The sequence below is a fragment of the Portunus trituberculatus genome, chromosome 38, assembly GCF_017591435.1.
Source record: "Portunus trituberculatus isolate SZX2019 chromosome 38, ASM1759143v1, whole genome shotgun sequence".
Taxonomy (NCBI): domain Eukaryota; kingdom Metazoa; phylum Arthropoda; class Malacostraca; order Decapoda; family Portunidae; genus Portunus; species Portunus trituberculatus.
In genome coordinates, this window is record NC_059292.1 from 12751190 (window position 1) to 12763689 (window position 12500).

General features: G+C 43.8%; 1 protein-coding gene across 9 annotated transcripts in view; it reads right to left on the reverse strand.

Annotated features, from left to right (window-relative positions):
• LOC123514827 (cubilin-like) overlaps window positions 1–12500 on the reverse strand; it is a 226654-nt gene that overhangs the window by 106871 nt on the left and 107283 nt on the right. For 8 of the 9 annotated variants that reach the window (XM_045273049.1, XM_045273050.1, XM_045273058.1 and 5 more), the window contains one exon: window positions 11259–11578. In XM_045273049.1, the coding sequence (XP_045128984.1) occupies window positions 11259–11562 (304 nt within the window). In that variant the 5' untranslated portion in view covers window positions 11563–11578. Of the gene's footprint in view, window positions 1–6172; window positions 6242–11258; window positions 11579–12500 lie in introns of all 9 variants that reach the window. The other variant, XM_045273054.1, reaches the window with a different exon arrangement.

Genomic DNA, 12500 nt, shown 5'->3' on the forward strand with positions numbered 1-12500 from the left:
AACAGAGCGCGTTTTAGGTGAACATAATGATGCCGCTGTGTTTTTAAAGACGTAGCCATATATACCTGATGTTGTGGTGTTTAGAATCGATCAACCAATGTTTTTATCTATTTTTCTACTGTGGATACTATATTTATTATGTACTTACGTATAGTCACCGTCAAAACTATTAGCGTGTCGCACTTTTTTCACTGTATTGAACAGTCTCCATCAACTGAAATACTATAATTTCTTAAGAGTGTAATTACGGATAAATTCTAAGGAGTGTGACGACTTTAGACAAATGAGGAAAGCAAAATGCAATAAAAACGAGCATGACAACGACTGTACCTTGCCTTATCAGTCTATCAAAACGCAGCTTCCTCAACAATTCACTTAAGTAGTTGGCTGTATTCCCACTGTCCCTAGATATCGCTCACCTACAATATCTTTGGTCTCTTCCCTAAATTAGATAGTTAAAATGGAATTGTTTATATTTCATGATACTCGAATCTGTACCTGTCTTCGTGTACAATTACGGAAAAAAGGGCAAAATCCAGCACATTAAATCAGCTAACATTTGTTTTTTTCAAGAATACTAAGTTTCTTTTCATCATTTACGTTAAAATTAGCTTTGAGTGTTTTATATAACGATTGTTTCTTTGTCTTCGTGTACAAAAGGAAATCTATTACTGTTTGTGGAATTGCAGTTGCTTCGACTTTTTTCGTCATACACTCTATGAAAACCTTGAGTGTTTTCCATACTAATCGCAAATTCCACTGTTTCTTAGTACACAGAAGAGAAAAAATTAGAGTTGCTTCTTCATTAGCTATCACTAACTCCATTACTTTTTCTTTTTCTAAAGATTTTTCTAAAGCGAAGATCTTGAGATAGTCTTGAGTGCCTTGTATAACACTCGCATCTTCCAATGTATTGTCTTATATACAAGGGAAAAATCTAATGTTTCTGCATTAGCAAATTCTTACCTCTTACCAATAATCTGAAAAATAAACTTTCATAATATCTCCCTATTTGCCATTGTTCCTTCACGTACAAAAAAAAAAAAAAAAAAAAAGCTGTTTCATGTCCACTATAATAAATGTAACACCTTCCAGGGTCTTTACTAAACTCCATCCTCCCCGTGCACATGGAGCAGTGGCGCTGAATGCTTCGTTTGATGAATGTTTCATCTGCGTGCAGCATACGAGAGTAAGGCTCAGTTCTACTGTGCTGAAGGACTCAGCAGGGAGGAGGCGCGGCGAGGAATGGGGACAGAAAGGAAAGAGGAACGACAAGCCTTTTCACTCACCTCACGGGACACTAGTATATGTGTGTGTGTGTGTGTGTGTGTGTGTGTGTGTGTGTGTGAGAGAGAGAGAGAGAGAGAGAGAGAGAGAGAGAGAGAGAGAGAGAGAGAGAGAGAGAGAGAGAGAGAGAGAGAGAGAGAGAGAGAGAGAGAGAGAGAGAGAGAGAGAGAGAGAGAGAGAGAGAGAGAGAGAGAGAGAGAGAGAGAGAGAGAGAGAGAGAGAGAGAGAGAGAGAGAGAGAGAGAGAGAGAGAGAGAGAGAGAGAGAGAGAGAGAGAGAGAGAGAGAGAGAGAGAGAGAGAGAAACACGTGTGTGTGTGTGTGTGTGTGTGTGTGTGTGTGTGTGTGTGTGTGTGTGTGTGTGTGTGTGTGTGTGTGTGTGTGTATGACCTAATTCCCTGCGTCCTTGCCTGTGCTGGTGAGGACGTAGAAGTAAGCGGGGGCGGTGGGAAGGGTGCGGGCAGGCCGGCAAGGTGAGAGGCCAGGACAACTTGCACCCCGGAGGGAAAATTTTCCCTCGGGAGAGTTTGATAAAGAGAAGGAATATCAGTCATGTGCAGGGAGGAAAGGACTTAATCTGCTATGGCCACGAGAACACTGAAAACAGCGCATCCTTAACTCTCTCTCTCTCTCTCTCTCTCTCTCTCTCTCTCTCTCTCTCTCTATCGACTGCAGCCAGACGCAGGCCCGGGAGGCGCCCAGCTCCACACAGCAGCGCGCCACGCACCGCCTCGGCAAGGGCAGCTAAATCAGACGACAGACTGATTTCGTGTCCTCATCCACACGAATCCTCGGCAGCATGGAGCTGCAGGGCTTCGGAAAGGAGGTGGTGCGAGGAGTGGAAGGGTGAGGCACGCGAATGTTAGAGGAAGGCGGCGGGAGGGAAGGCCAGACAGGCTCAAAACGAACATGCCGGAAGTGCATTTCTTGCATAATTCAGCTTTCCATTCTTTCTTTCTGTTTTCCCATAAACTGTGACTTTAAAACGTTATATATATTTATTACCAGAAAATCAAGAGCCATTATTTTTCTTTCATTCCTTGTCGTCGACAGAAACACAAACAAGAAGACGTCTTAACTTTCTTGATAACACAGCTCCCCTTTAAATTGCTGCAGCAGTCGGGGAGGAGGCGTCGGCGGCGACGGCGTAGAGATAAGCAGCCTGAGAAATTCAGGTCACTGGCTGAACGGGTCACGGTCTTCCTGAGGCGAGCGGGCGTCCAGGCGGGCGGGCTGGCAGACTGGTTGGCTGTTTAGCTGTTCCCACCTTCAAAAAGCCTGCTGGAGGGCTGAAGGAGAGGGGGTGGAAGCCAAAATCTAGGCTAATTGATATTTAGGCGAGGAGCGAGCGGCTGAGGAACGCGAGAGGTATTTCAGGGAGAGAATTAAGCCAAACACAAGACTACGGTGGCTTATCCCCTCCCTTCTCCCCCTCACCTCTGCTGCAATCACGAGAGAGAGAGAGAGAGAGAGAGAGAGAGAGAGAGAGAGAGAGAGAGAGAGAGAGAGAGAGAGAGAGAGAGAGAGAGAGAGAGAGTGTTCGTAAATATCAAATAATATTCTATATTTTCAATCTTTATTTATTTGTCTGGTATTTATGTGTTTACACACCTGACACGCCCCGCTCAATGTGCCAGCGTAAATCACGAAGGTGCCTTCACTCAGGAAGAGAGGAGTTTACTCTCTGCAGGAACATGTAGCTTGTTTTCCTTTCCTTGTTCTTTCTTCATTTCGTCAAACAATTACTTGCTTAAATCTTCCTCTGCAAAAATTTGTTCTTAATTCGTTAATACAAATCTTTCTTTTTAAATTCAGTTTTGTACTACAGTCTCTGACATAGATATGTGGCTTAGAAAAGACAAAGTTAACATTACTATATTTTTTCTTTTACAATGTTCTGAATTACTTTTCAACCCAACATGCTTGCCCGATAATTATCACAGTGAGTTGATAGTTGATCAATTTCTCTGACTGACTCTGTTGTAGCTTCAATCAATCAACCACCGTAATAATGACAAACTAATTATCACTACCACCACTATTAACACCTGCCACCATATCATTATCTTCTCTCCAAATTCAATAATCTCACGCCCGGCACATACACCACTAATCTGCTCTCACACTCACACCCTCTGTCTCTTCCACCTCAGTCTCCATCAGCACTACTCACTAATGTCCCAATTCAACACCATCCCCGCAGTCATAAGCAACACCCTTTTTTTATTATTTGTTCTACGACAATCATTCCCGTCATCACCATCCTATGTTCAGAGAGAGAGAGAGAGAGAGAGAGAGAGAGAGAGAGAGAGAGAGAGAGAGAGAGAGAGAGAGAGAGAGAGAGAGAGAGAGAGAGAGAGAGAGAGAGAGAGAGAGAGAGAGAGAGAGAGAGAGTGGCGGTGGGAGTTTATTGCATTATTAAGAAAACGAAGGAAAACAATTAATATATTCCGGTGATGTCCAACATAGATACTATTACAACAACTACTACTACTACTACAACTACTACCACCATCACTACCATCAATACTACTTTCCTGATGATGAGCAACACGCCAACACACTTACTACGACTACTACTGCTGCTATTACTGCTACCACTACCACCAGTATCACCACTACCACAGCCAACACCACCACCACGACGACCACCACCATCAACATTACTTCCACACAGAACAGCTTTTCATACCAGCATTTCTCGTTCCATCCAAACCCAAACCCAGGCGCCAGGTTCCCCAGCACCAATGCCCACCGGTGACGAGGGAAGCCAGGCGGATCAAAGGCTCTGGTTTGGGCGGGGCGAATCTCCGTGGCCGTACAGCATCCAGCTCCTCCTTCCCCCCTAACACAAACCCAAACCGCTAGGGAGACGAGGGGCCCGCGCACCACCCCACCGAAGAAAGTGGCGCAGAGTGGAAGGACAAGAGAAGGAAGGAGAGAAGGGAGGAATGGTTGACCAGTGTGAGTTATATGAAAAAAGAAAGGAAAAATTATGTGGTATTGTGGGTTTTGGTACGTAGGTAGGGGTTTACTCTTTCGCTCCCTCTACCTCTACCTCTCTCTCTCTCTCTCTCTCTCTCTCTCTCTCTCTCTCTCTCAACATAAAGCGCGACTCAATCCCTCACACCACAGTCAGCTGGGTCGCCTTATCGCCTGCCTCACCACGGCCACCGCAGTTACCTGTCTCATTATTATAATGTGGCTTCATTTCACATTTTTGCCGCCATTCTAACGAGCACATTAATTCCGCGTTTTGTTGGCTGTAAAACTTTCCGCCGCCTCCCGTGCAACACCCGCAGACAGTTTCTCATTATTTTAAACCTGGAGCTTAATTTTCTCGTACCGCTTCACTGTTATTAGTTAAGAAGACAAGAAGGAGAGAGAGAGAGAGAGAGAGAGAGAGAGAGAGAGAGAGAGAGAGAGAGAGAGAGAGAGAGATCGTGGCTAAATGGTTTTGAGACTGCTTGAGCTGGTAGATTTGTGGTGTGTGGGTTCCAGCCTCGCCGCAGTTAATTTTCCCTTGGATCGCTCGTTCAGTTACTCACCAAAAAGCCATCATCGTTTAATCCACTCACGGTGTCAGCAGAGGATCACCATTCACTCACTACCTTGATCAGAGTGTGTGTGTGTGTGTGTGTGTGTGTGTGTGTGTGTGTGTGTGTGTGTGTGTGTGTGTGTGTGTGTGTGTGTGTGTGTGTGTGTGTGTGTGTGTGTGTGTAGAATAGAAAGGAGCTGTGAAGATATATGAATAATGAAGAGAGGGAATAAATTGAGAGAGAGAGAGAGAGAGAGAGAGAGAGAGAGAGAGAGAGAGAGAGAGAGAGAGAGAGAGAGAGAGAGAGAGAGAGAGAGAGAGAGAGAGAGAGAGAGAGAGAGAGAATATGACATGACCTCTGACCTTCGTAACAGAATCACCCACAGCAGCCACACGATTAAAGACTCTCACTCACTCTCTCTCTCTCTCTCTCTCTCTCTCTCTGGCACTATAATACAAGACGGACGCCGCTCGTTCCCTCCTCTCCTTATTACACGCTTCTTAAGTACGCTGGCATCATTATAAAACAAACACGCCTTCTATACACGCTCTCACTCCCCCGGGCGGCAAGGAAAAACAGCCCTTCAGCTCAAGAGGCTTAAGATCGCATTCACCTTTCCTCCTCACGCTAAGAGGAACGGGCATGGGGAAAAACGCCCTAATCCTACGATACCTCAGGGGTGATAGCACACTCCGCTTGACGACGCTGAAAAACGGGACACGGAGCGGTAGGTATAAGGGAGGAGGTGGAGGAGGAGGAGGAGGAGGAGGAGGAGGAGGAGGAGGAGGAGGAGGAGGAGGAGGAGGAGGAGGAGGAAATGATCAAGCATCATATCCAATTAGTCTTCCCAGTACACGCCAGCGACATGGAAGGAGGAGGAGGAGGAGGAGGAGGAGGAAGAGGAGCAGGATGAGGAGAGAAAGGAACGAAATTTGAGAGAATGTGGAAGGAGAACATTAGATAAAGGAAACTCAGGCTAGTGAAAATAGTGGTATTAATGATGTTGGTAGTAGTAGTAGTAGTAGTAGTAGTAGTAGTAGTAGTAGTAGTAGTAGTAGTAGTAGTAGTAGTAGTAGTAGTAGCAGCAGCAGTAGCAGCAGTAGTAGCAGTAGTAGTAGTAGTAACAGCAGCAGCAGCAACAGCAAAAGTAACAGAAGATGGAGGAGGATACAAGAAGGATAAATCGTACATGTGTTGGAGGAAAGGGGAGTTTGATCTTTCATTATATTCTCTCTCTCTCTCTCTCTCTCTCTCTCTCTCTCTCTCTCTCTCTCTCTCTCTCTCTCTCTCTCTCTCTCTCTCTCTCTCTCTCTCTCTCTCTCAACACGCACCACTCCTCCGCAAATACCGTGGTAATAATCATGCTCCTCCAACGTGAAGAACGGCGGCGCCTCTGTCAGTGCAGGAGCGCCGCACTCTGAAACACACAAGACAAGGGTCGGCCCGCTTCACACAGTACACACACACACACACACACACACACACACACACACACACACACACACACACACACACACGGGCTGACAACACTATCGCAACTACCATCTCCCAAAACCCCAACAGATCAAAACCCACAATAAAAAGGCCCGACCCAACCCAGCCCACCCATTCCACCCTGACCCATCCCCACCTCCCAATCAGAGGCAAAAATTAGAGATAAACATGAATTTAGTGATGTATTTTGGTCTGGTTCTGAGAGTGAGTGATTGCGTTACTTTTCTTTCTCCCCGTTTCGAGAGCAGAGTTGTGGCCACCGTCGTCGCTGTCCCCCGCTGAGGCCAGGAAGACGCGAGCTCCTGCATGTCGCGTTAGAAGTAAGACCCTGAAATGCCACTTTTAAAACACTTGGGGACAAGGAGGGACAGGAGTAGGAAGACTAGGAGGATGAAGGGGAGGGAGAAGGAGAACGAGGACGATGGAGAGATTGACGACGAAGAGGACAAGGACGATGGAGAGATGAAGGAGGAGGATTACGAGTGAGGCAGAAAGAAAGATGTAGTCAGGTAGGGAGGTGGGGGAAGTGCTGATAAAAAGGAGGGCTGGCTGGATGGGTAGGTAGTGAATAGATAAGGAAGGTGATGAGAGAAAGCCACGAAAGGTACATAGAGTGAAGGAGGAAGTAAGTGGAGGAGGAATATAAAGAAGAGGGAGGGACGGAATAAAGATCTGGAGGAGAAATGCACTTCTCACTCATTGAGAATCGCTAGTTTGTATAGAAACTACATGAAAAAAATGTGAGAAGTGACCTTTGACATGTTCTCTTTTCTGTTTTTGTGAAGCTGAAAAAATCACACGCTTCTTCAAAAATATAAAAAAGAATATATATATATATATATATATATATATATATATATATATATATATATATATATATATATATATATATATATATATATATATATATCCATTCTCGAGTCCAAAAAAAAAAAAATAATAATGAAAATTCGTGGTAGCAGCAGCAGTGGCTCGGGGAAGACAAAAAGGGAAAAAAGGATCTCCTATGTGAACTATTTGAAACATCCTCATATTCAGAAGGTAAGGATCCGGGGGCTTGAAGAGAGAGAGAGAGAGAGAGAGAGAGAGAGAGAGAGAGAGAGAGAGAGTAGGGAAAGGGCTCTGTAAGACAAGGCACAGCAGAAAAAAAATCGTCAATGGTTCCTGGAATAAAGAAAACAGTGACCGAGGAGACAGCCGTGCCAGGAGGGAGCTCCAGCCCTTCCTGACACTTGCTTGAGTCATTCCTAAAAGAAAATGGATATTAAACACAAGTACATAAGTCTTGGAGCCTTGCGAGTCTCCAAAGCTTGGGTGAGGCTGCGGCGGCTCTCTGGGTGCAGCTAAGAATGATTAAGAGATAATGAGAAAACAAGACTTTACCAATAATCATTTGAAAAACACGATAATCTGCAGTTGATAGCAGAAAAAAATAACACATGAATTTCAGGAATAAATATTAAAGAGACGTACATAAAAGATAGTTTCGTAATACACGAAGGCAAAATGTTCAAATAATGTGATAAAAAAGAAAACCTACTAACGAACAACTTACGTAACTTGTACCACCATGGAACAGAAAACGTACAACTTTGCCACAGAAACAGAGAATGGGTCACACTGAGGGGCAGAGAGAGGGGGACACTGAACTGAATAGAAAACAGAACTTATGTGCAGCACAGAAGCCGAGATGCACCAGTCAGCCAATCAGCCACTTATACAGACGGACGGACAGATAGCCAGACCTACACACAGACACACAGACAGCCAGACTTACAGACATACACACAACTCACAGCTCAGGAACTTCTACCAACAAATTCTTACAGTTATGATCGACAAACACTATTATCTGCACATCTTCAGACAACATAACACGCCAGACAGAGAGCCATTACATCTACATCATCACAGCTTGGCGGCGCAAACCAACACAGACACACCATCAAACCACATTATTAGTAGGCATATCAATCCCAATACGACTACACCACCGCTCCTTCAACAGCAACAGGACAGTCTCCCCGGAGCAATGATACAATGGTGACAGCATGAACAATACTCCACCCAGGTGCACACACACACACACACACACACACACACACACACACACACACACACACACACACACACAGTATACCATTTGATATCGTGTGCTAATTTATGTTAATGGATGTAATCTACTTTGTGTGTGTGTGTGTGTGTGTGTGTGTGTGTGTGTGTGTGTGTGTGTGTGTGTGTGTGTGTGTGTGTGTGTGTATAGAGTTCACGAGTTCGAACGCGTGGAGATGCCTCTTGTGCAAAAATAATAACGAAAATAACACTAATGACAAAAGCAATATCAATAATCATTATAATGATAATGACAATATTGTCCTGCCTATATACTCTCTCTCTCTCTCTCTCTCTCTCTCTCTCTCTCTCTCTCTCTCTCTCTCTCTCTCTCTCTGAGAGAAAAGTAAACTTAAACACGTACTCTTACACAAACGTAACTTCAACGAGGGTTCACAAAAATGCATGAAGTCGTAGCATTCCAGAAGCAAACACTTGTGAATCTCGCGGCAAGGAGCAGGCCGGGCAGTTTTCACCTGATATTCGGTAAGCGCTCATGAACACCATGGAGATCTGATGCTGATGGATAAAATTAGATTCCACCGAGAATATTTCTTCAGTTAATGATGTCGTTATGAACTGAAATGGATTTGCAACGGTAGCAACAGCAGCAGTAGCAGCGGCACCAGCACTAGCAGCAGCAGCAGCAGTGTTATGTGACATGATAAACAGCAGTGGTTCTGAATCCAATTCAGTTTTAGCTAACTGCTTCAAGTTAGCACTGAAACGCGACCTTGTAGAATCTTTTCATCTCTCTCTCTCTCTCTCTCTCTCTCTCTCTCTCTCTCTCTCTCTCTCTCTCTCTCTCCTTGGTTCATGGTGTCAAATCTTGCTCGCTAAGGAGATTCATAATACGAGTCTGGAATTATATTCGAAAGCACGCACGGGAATGAATCTGCCTCCTAATGTTTCCTTAAAATTAGAGTAAGCCTTCGCAGCATCACGGAACTCCACTTCACCACGGACTCCATCTTCCATCCACGACGACTCATTCAGTCTTGGCCTAACCGCTATGGGAATAAAAAAAAAAAAAGTGTAGCGGTAACTTGGATCTAGTGCCTTCTTCAGTTTCTTTCCCCGCGTCGTAAGCTAGTCCTATATTACTTTTTCTTTCTTTTTCGTTAAGACAGCGACTCGAACATTCATATAGACAGACAGACAGGCAGACGAACGGAGAAGAAGACGGACAAACGCACTTCCCCAAGACAAGCAAGTTTTAATGACTTTAAGTGTTGGGTGTTAAGTGTGTGGAGTTTTCTTCTTTCACAATCCTCTCTCTCTCTCTCTCTCTCTCTCTCTCTCTCTCTCTCTCTCTCTCTCTCTCTCTCTCTCTCTCTCTCTGTGTGTGTGTGTGTGTGTGTGTGTGTGTGTGTGTGTGTGTGTGTGTGTGTGTGTGTGTGTGTGTGTGTGTGTGTGTGTGTGTGTGTGTGTGTGTGTGTGTGTGTGTGTGTGTGTGTGGATGGAAGGGGTGGGGATGGGAATGTAAATGAACATTACTTTGCTTGCTATTTCGGTGTTGTTGTTGCTGTTGTTAGATATAGTTGTTATTGTTGTTGTTATTGTTATTGTTGTTTAGTTGTTTTATCGATGGCTGTTGGTCATGACAAGCCTTCCAGGAAAGACTCAGTGAAGCAATCAATGGCAAAAGCACGAACGCACACAAGTACAGACACACGCACGCACGCACGCACGCACGCACGCACACACACACACACACACACACACACACACACACACACACACACACACACAAATTTGCATAAACTAATCTCACAATTCTATATGAAGCTCAGCCACACCCACTCTTGATAAGTAAATCAACACCACTACCACCATCAGTATCATCACCACCACCACCACCACAACTACCACCCACTACCAAGACCACCACCAGAAACTCCAGTGAGAAGGGTCCGAGATGAATGTTATTGGAGAACAGGTTAAGGACAATTTTTTTCTATCAATTTGGCAATCATTATAACAAACTAGAAAAAAAGAAAAGCAAAGACACTAATTATGAGATACCGGACCACTCGAACCGTCTTTGCCTGTAGTTTTGTCACCACCGTCACCACCACCACCACCACCACCACCATTCCCACCTCTATAAAACAACTACTACTACCACTACCAATACTATAATCATCAACAATAAGCAACCACCACCACCACCACCACCAACACCACCACCACCACCTTTTTACTAATGCAACTACTACTTCCAACGAAATGAGCATCACTACCACTACCACCACCATCGTCATCATATACGTACATTAAGCATTCACCACCACCACCACCACCTCTTGCACAATCACACACACACACACACACACACACACACACACACACACACACACACACACGCTAATAACAAAACAAAATGAAGATACAAAATAATAGTCTGTTGGTTAGTAGGAAAACACGAATTTGAATCGTAAATAAGGAAAGGATGGGGACAACACGGAGGAGGAAATGACGGAAGGAGTGACGGAAGGACGGACGGAAGAGAAGAAAGGAAGGAAGGACGGAACAGGGAGTTGGTTGGACGTGGGAAGGGAGGGGAGAGAGAATTTAACATTACAATATCTAAATCTACAACACCACCAGTCGTTGCGATGAAAACAATGAGAATGCACGTAGACTCTGCCATGATGCTCCCCTCAGCTCAGACTGCACGAGACTCACAGAAAACGTGACTCTGAAAGGAAAACGGGAAGAGGGTTTGGGGTTGGAGGATGGCAGAGGAATGGGAGACTGTGAGGAAGGAGAGGAGCCGATGGAAGAAAGGGAACATAAAAAAATATTTATATAAAAAAGTCACTCACCATTAATAGCGGCGCAGGGCTGGAGACTCGCGAAGAAAGAGGAGAGGAAGAGAAGGATGAGGAAGAGCGTCCTTGCTGAGGAGGAGAAGGAAGAGGAGGAGGAAAAGGAACAGGAGTGGTAGGAACACGAGGATGAGGACAACGAGGAGGAAGAGGAGGAGGAGGAGGAGGATAAGGAAAAGGAAAAGGAAGAGGATGAGGAGGAAGGAGAGGAGGCAGAGGAGGAGGAGAGGTGTCGGGGACTGGGCATTCCTCCTAGGGCGTCATGGTGTCGGCGGGATGAGGGCCCTGCATCACCTGCCATCACGGAGCCGCGACACCTGCCGGGGACACATGACACTGGTAATTGTGGCGGTGAAGCAAATAACAATAAACAAAATATTAATAATAATACCATCAATAAAAATAATAATGATGATAGTAATAAAAGTAATGATTATAAAGATAATGATAATGATAATATAAATAATAGTGATAATATATCTACTACTCCAACTACTACTACTACTATTACTACTACTACTACTACTACTACTACTACTACTAGGATTATTGCTGCTACTACTACTACTACTGTTACTACTGCTGCTGCTACTAATACTATTAAGATGATAATAATAACGATGATACGACCAATAAAAGAAAAGTAAAAATAAAGAAAAAACCGTAATAAATTTACAATCCTTCCATGAAATATGCCAAGCATTAAAAAAAATATTACGGAACATTGTATGTACGGATGTCATTACCAATGACTTTATCTGTGTGGACACACACACACACACACACACACACACACACACACACACACACACACACACACACACACACACACACACATATATATATATATATATATATATATATATATATATATATATATATATATATATATATTTTTTTTTTTTTTTTTTATTTATTTTTATTTATTTTTTATTTATTCATTTATTTGTTTATCAGTGAATGTATGAAGATATTCATGCATATATCTGTGTCGTTTATTCAGAATTGGACAGCTTTTATCGATGTTTTCCATCTATCAATTTATATCCTGATTTTTTTACAACTTTTTGGGAGCTGTAAGTTAATTTGTCTTTTCTTTCACTCATTTTGTCTTGACCAGACTCTTTGAAACGTTAGAAAGAAAGGAAAATAAAGAAGGAAAAGAAGAAAAGAACAAGAACGAAAAGAACAAGAACAAAAAAAGAAGAAAAAGACTAACTCTAGCCACCAGTGACACAC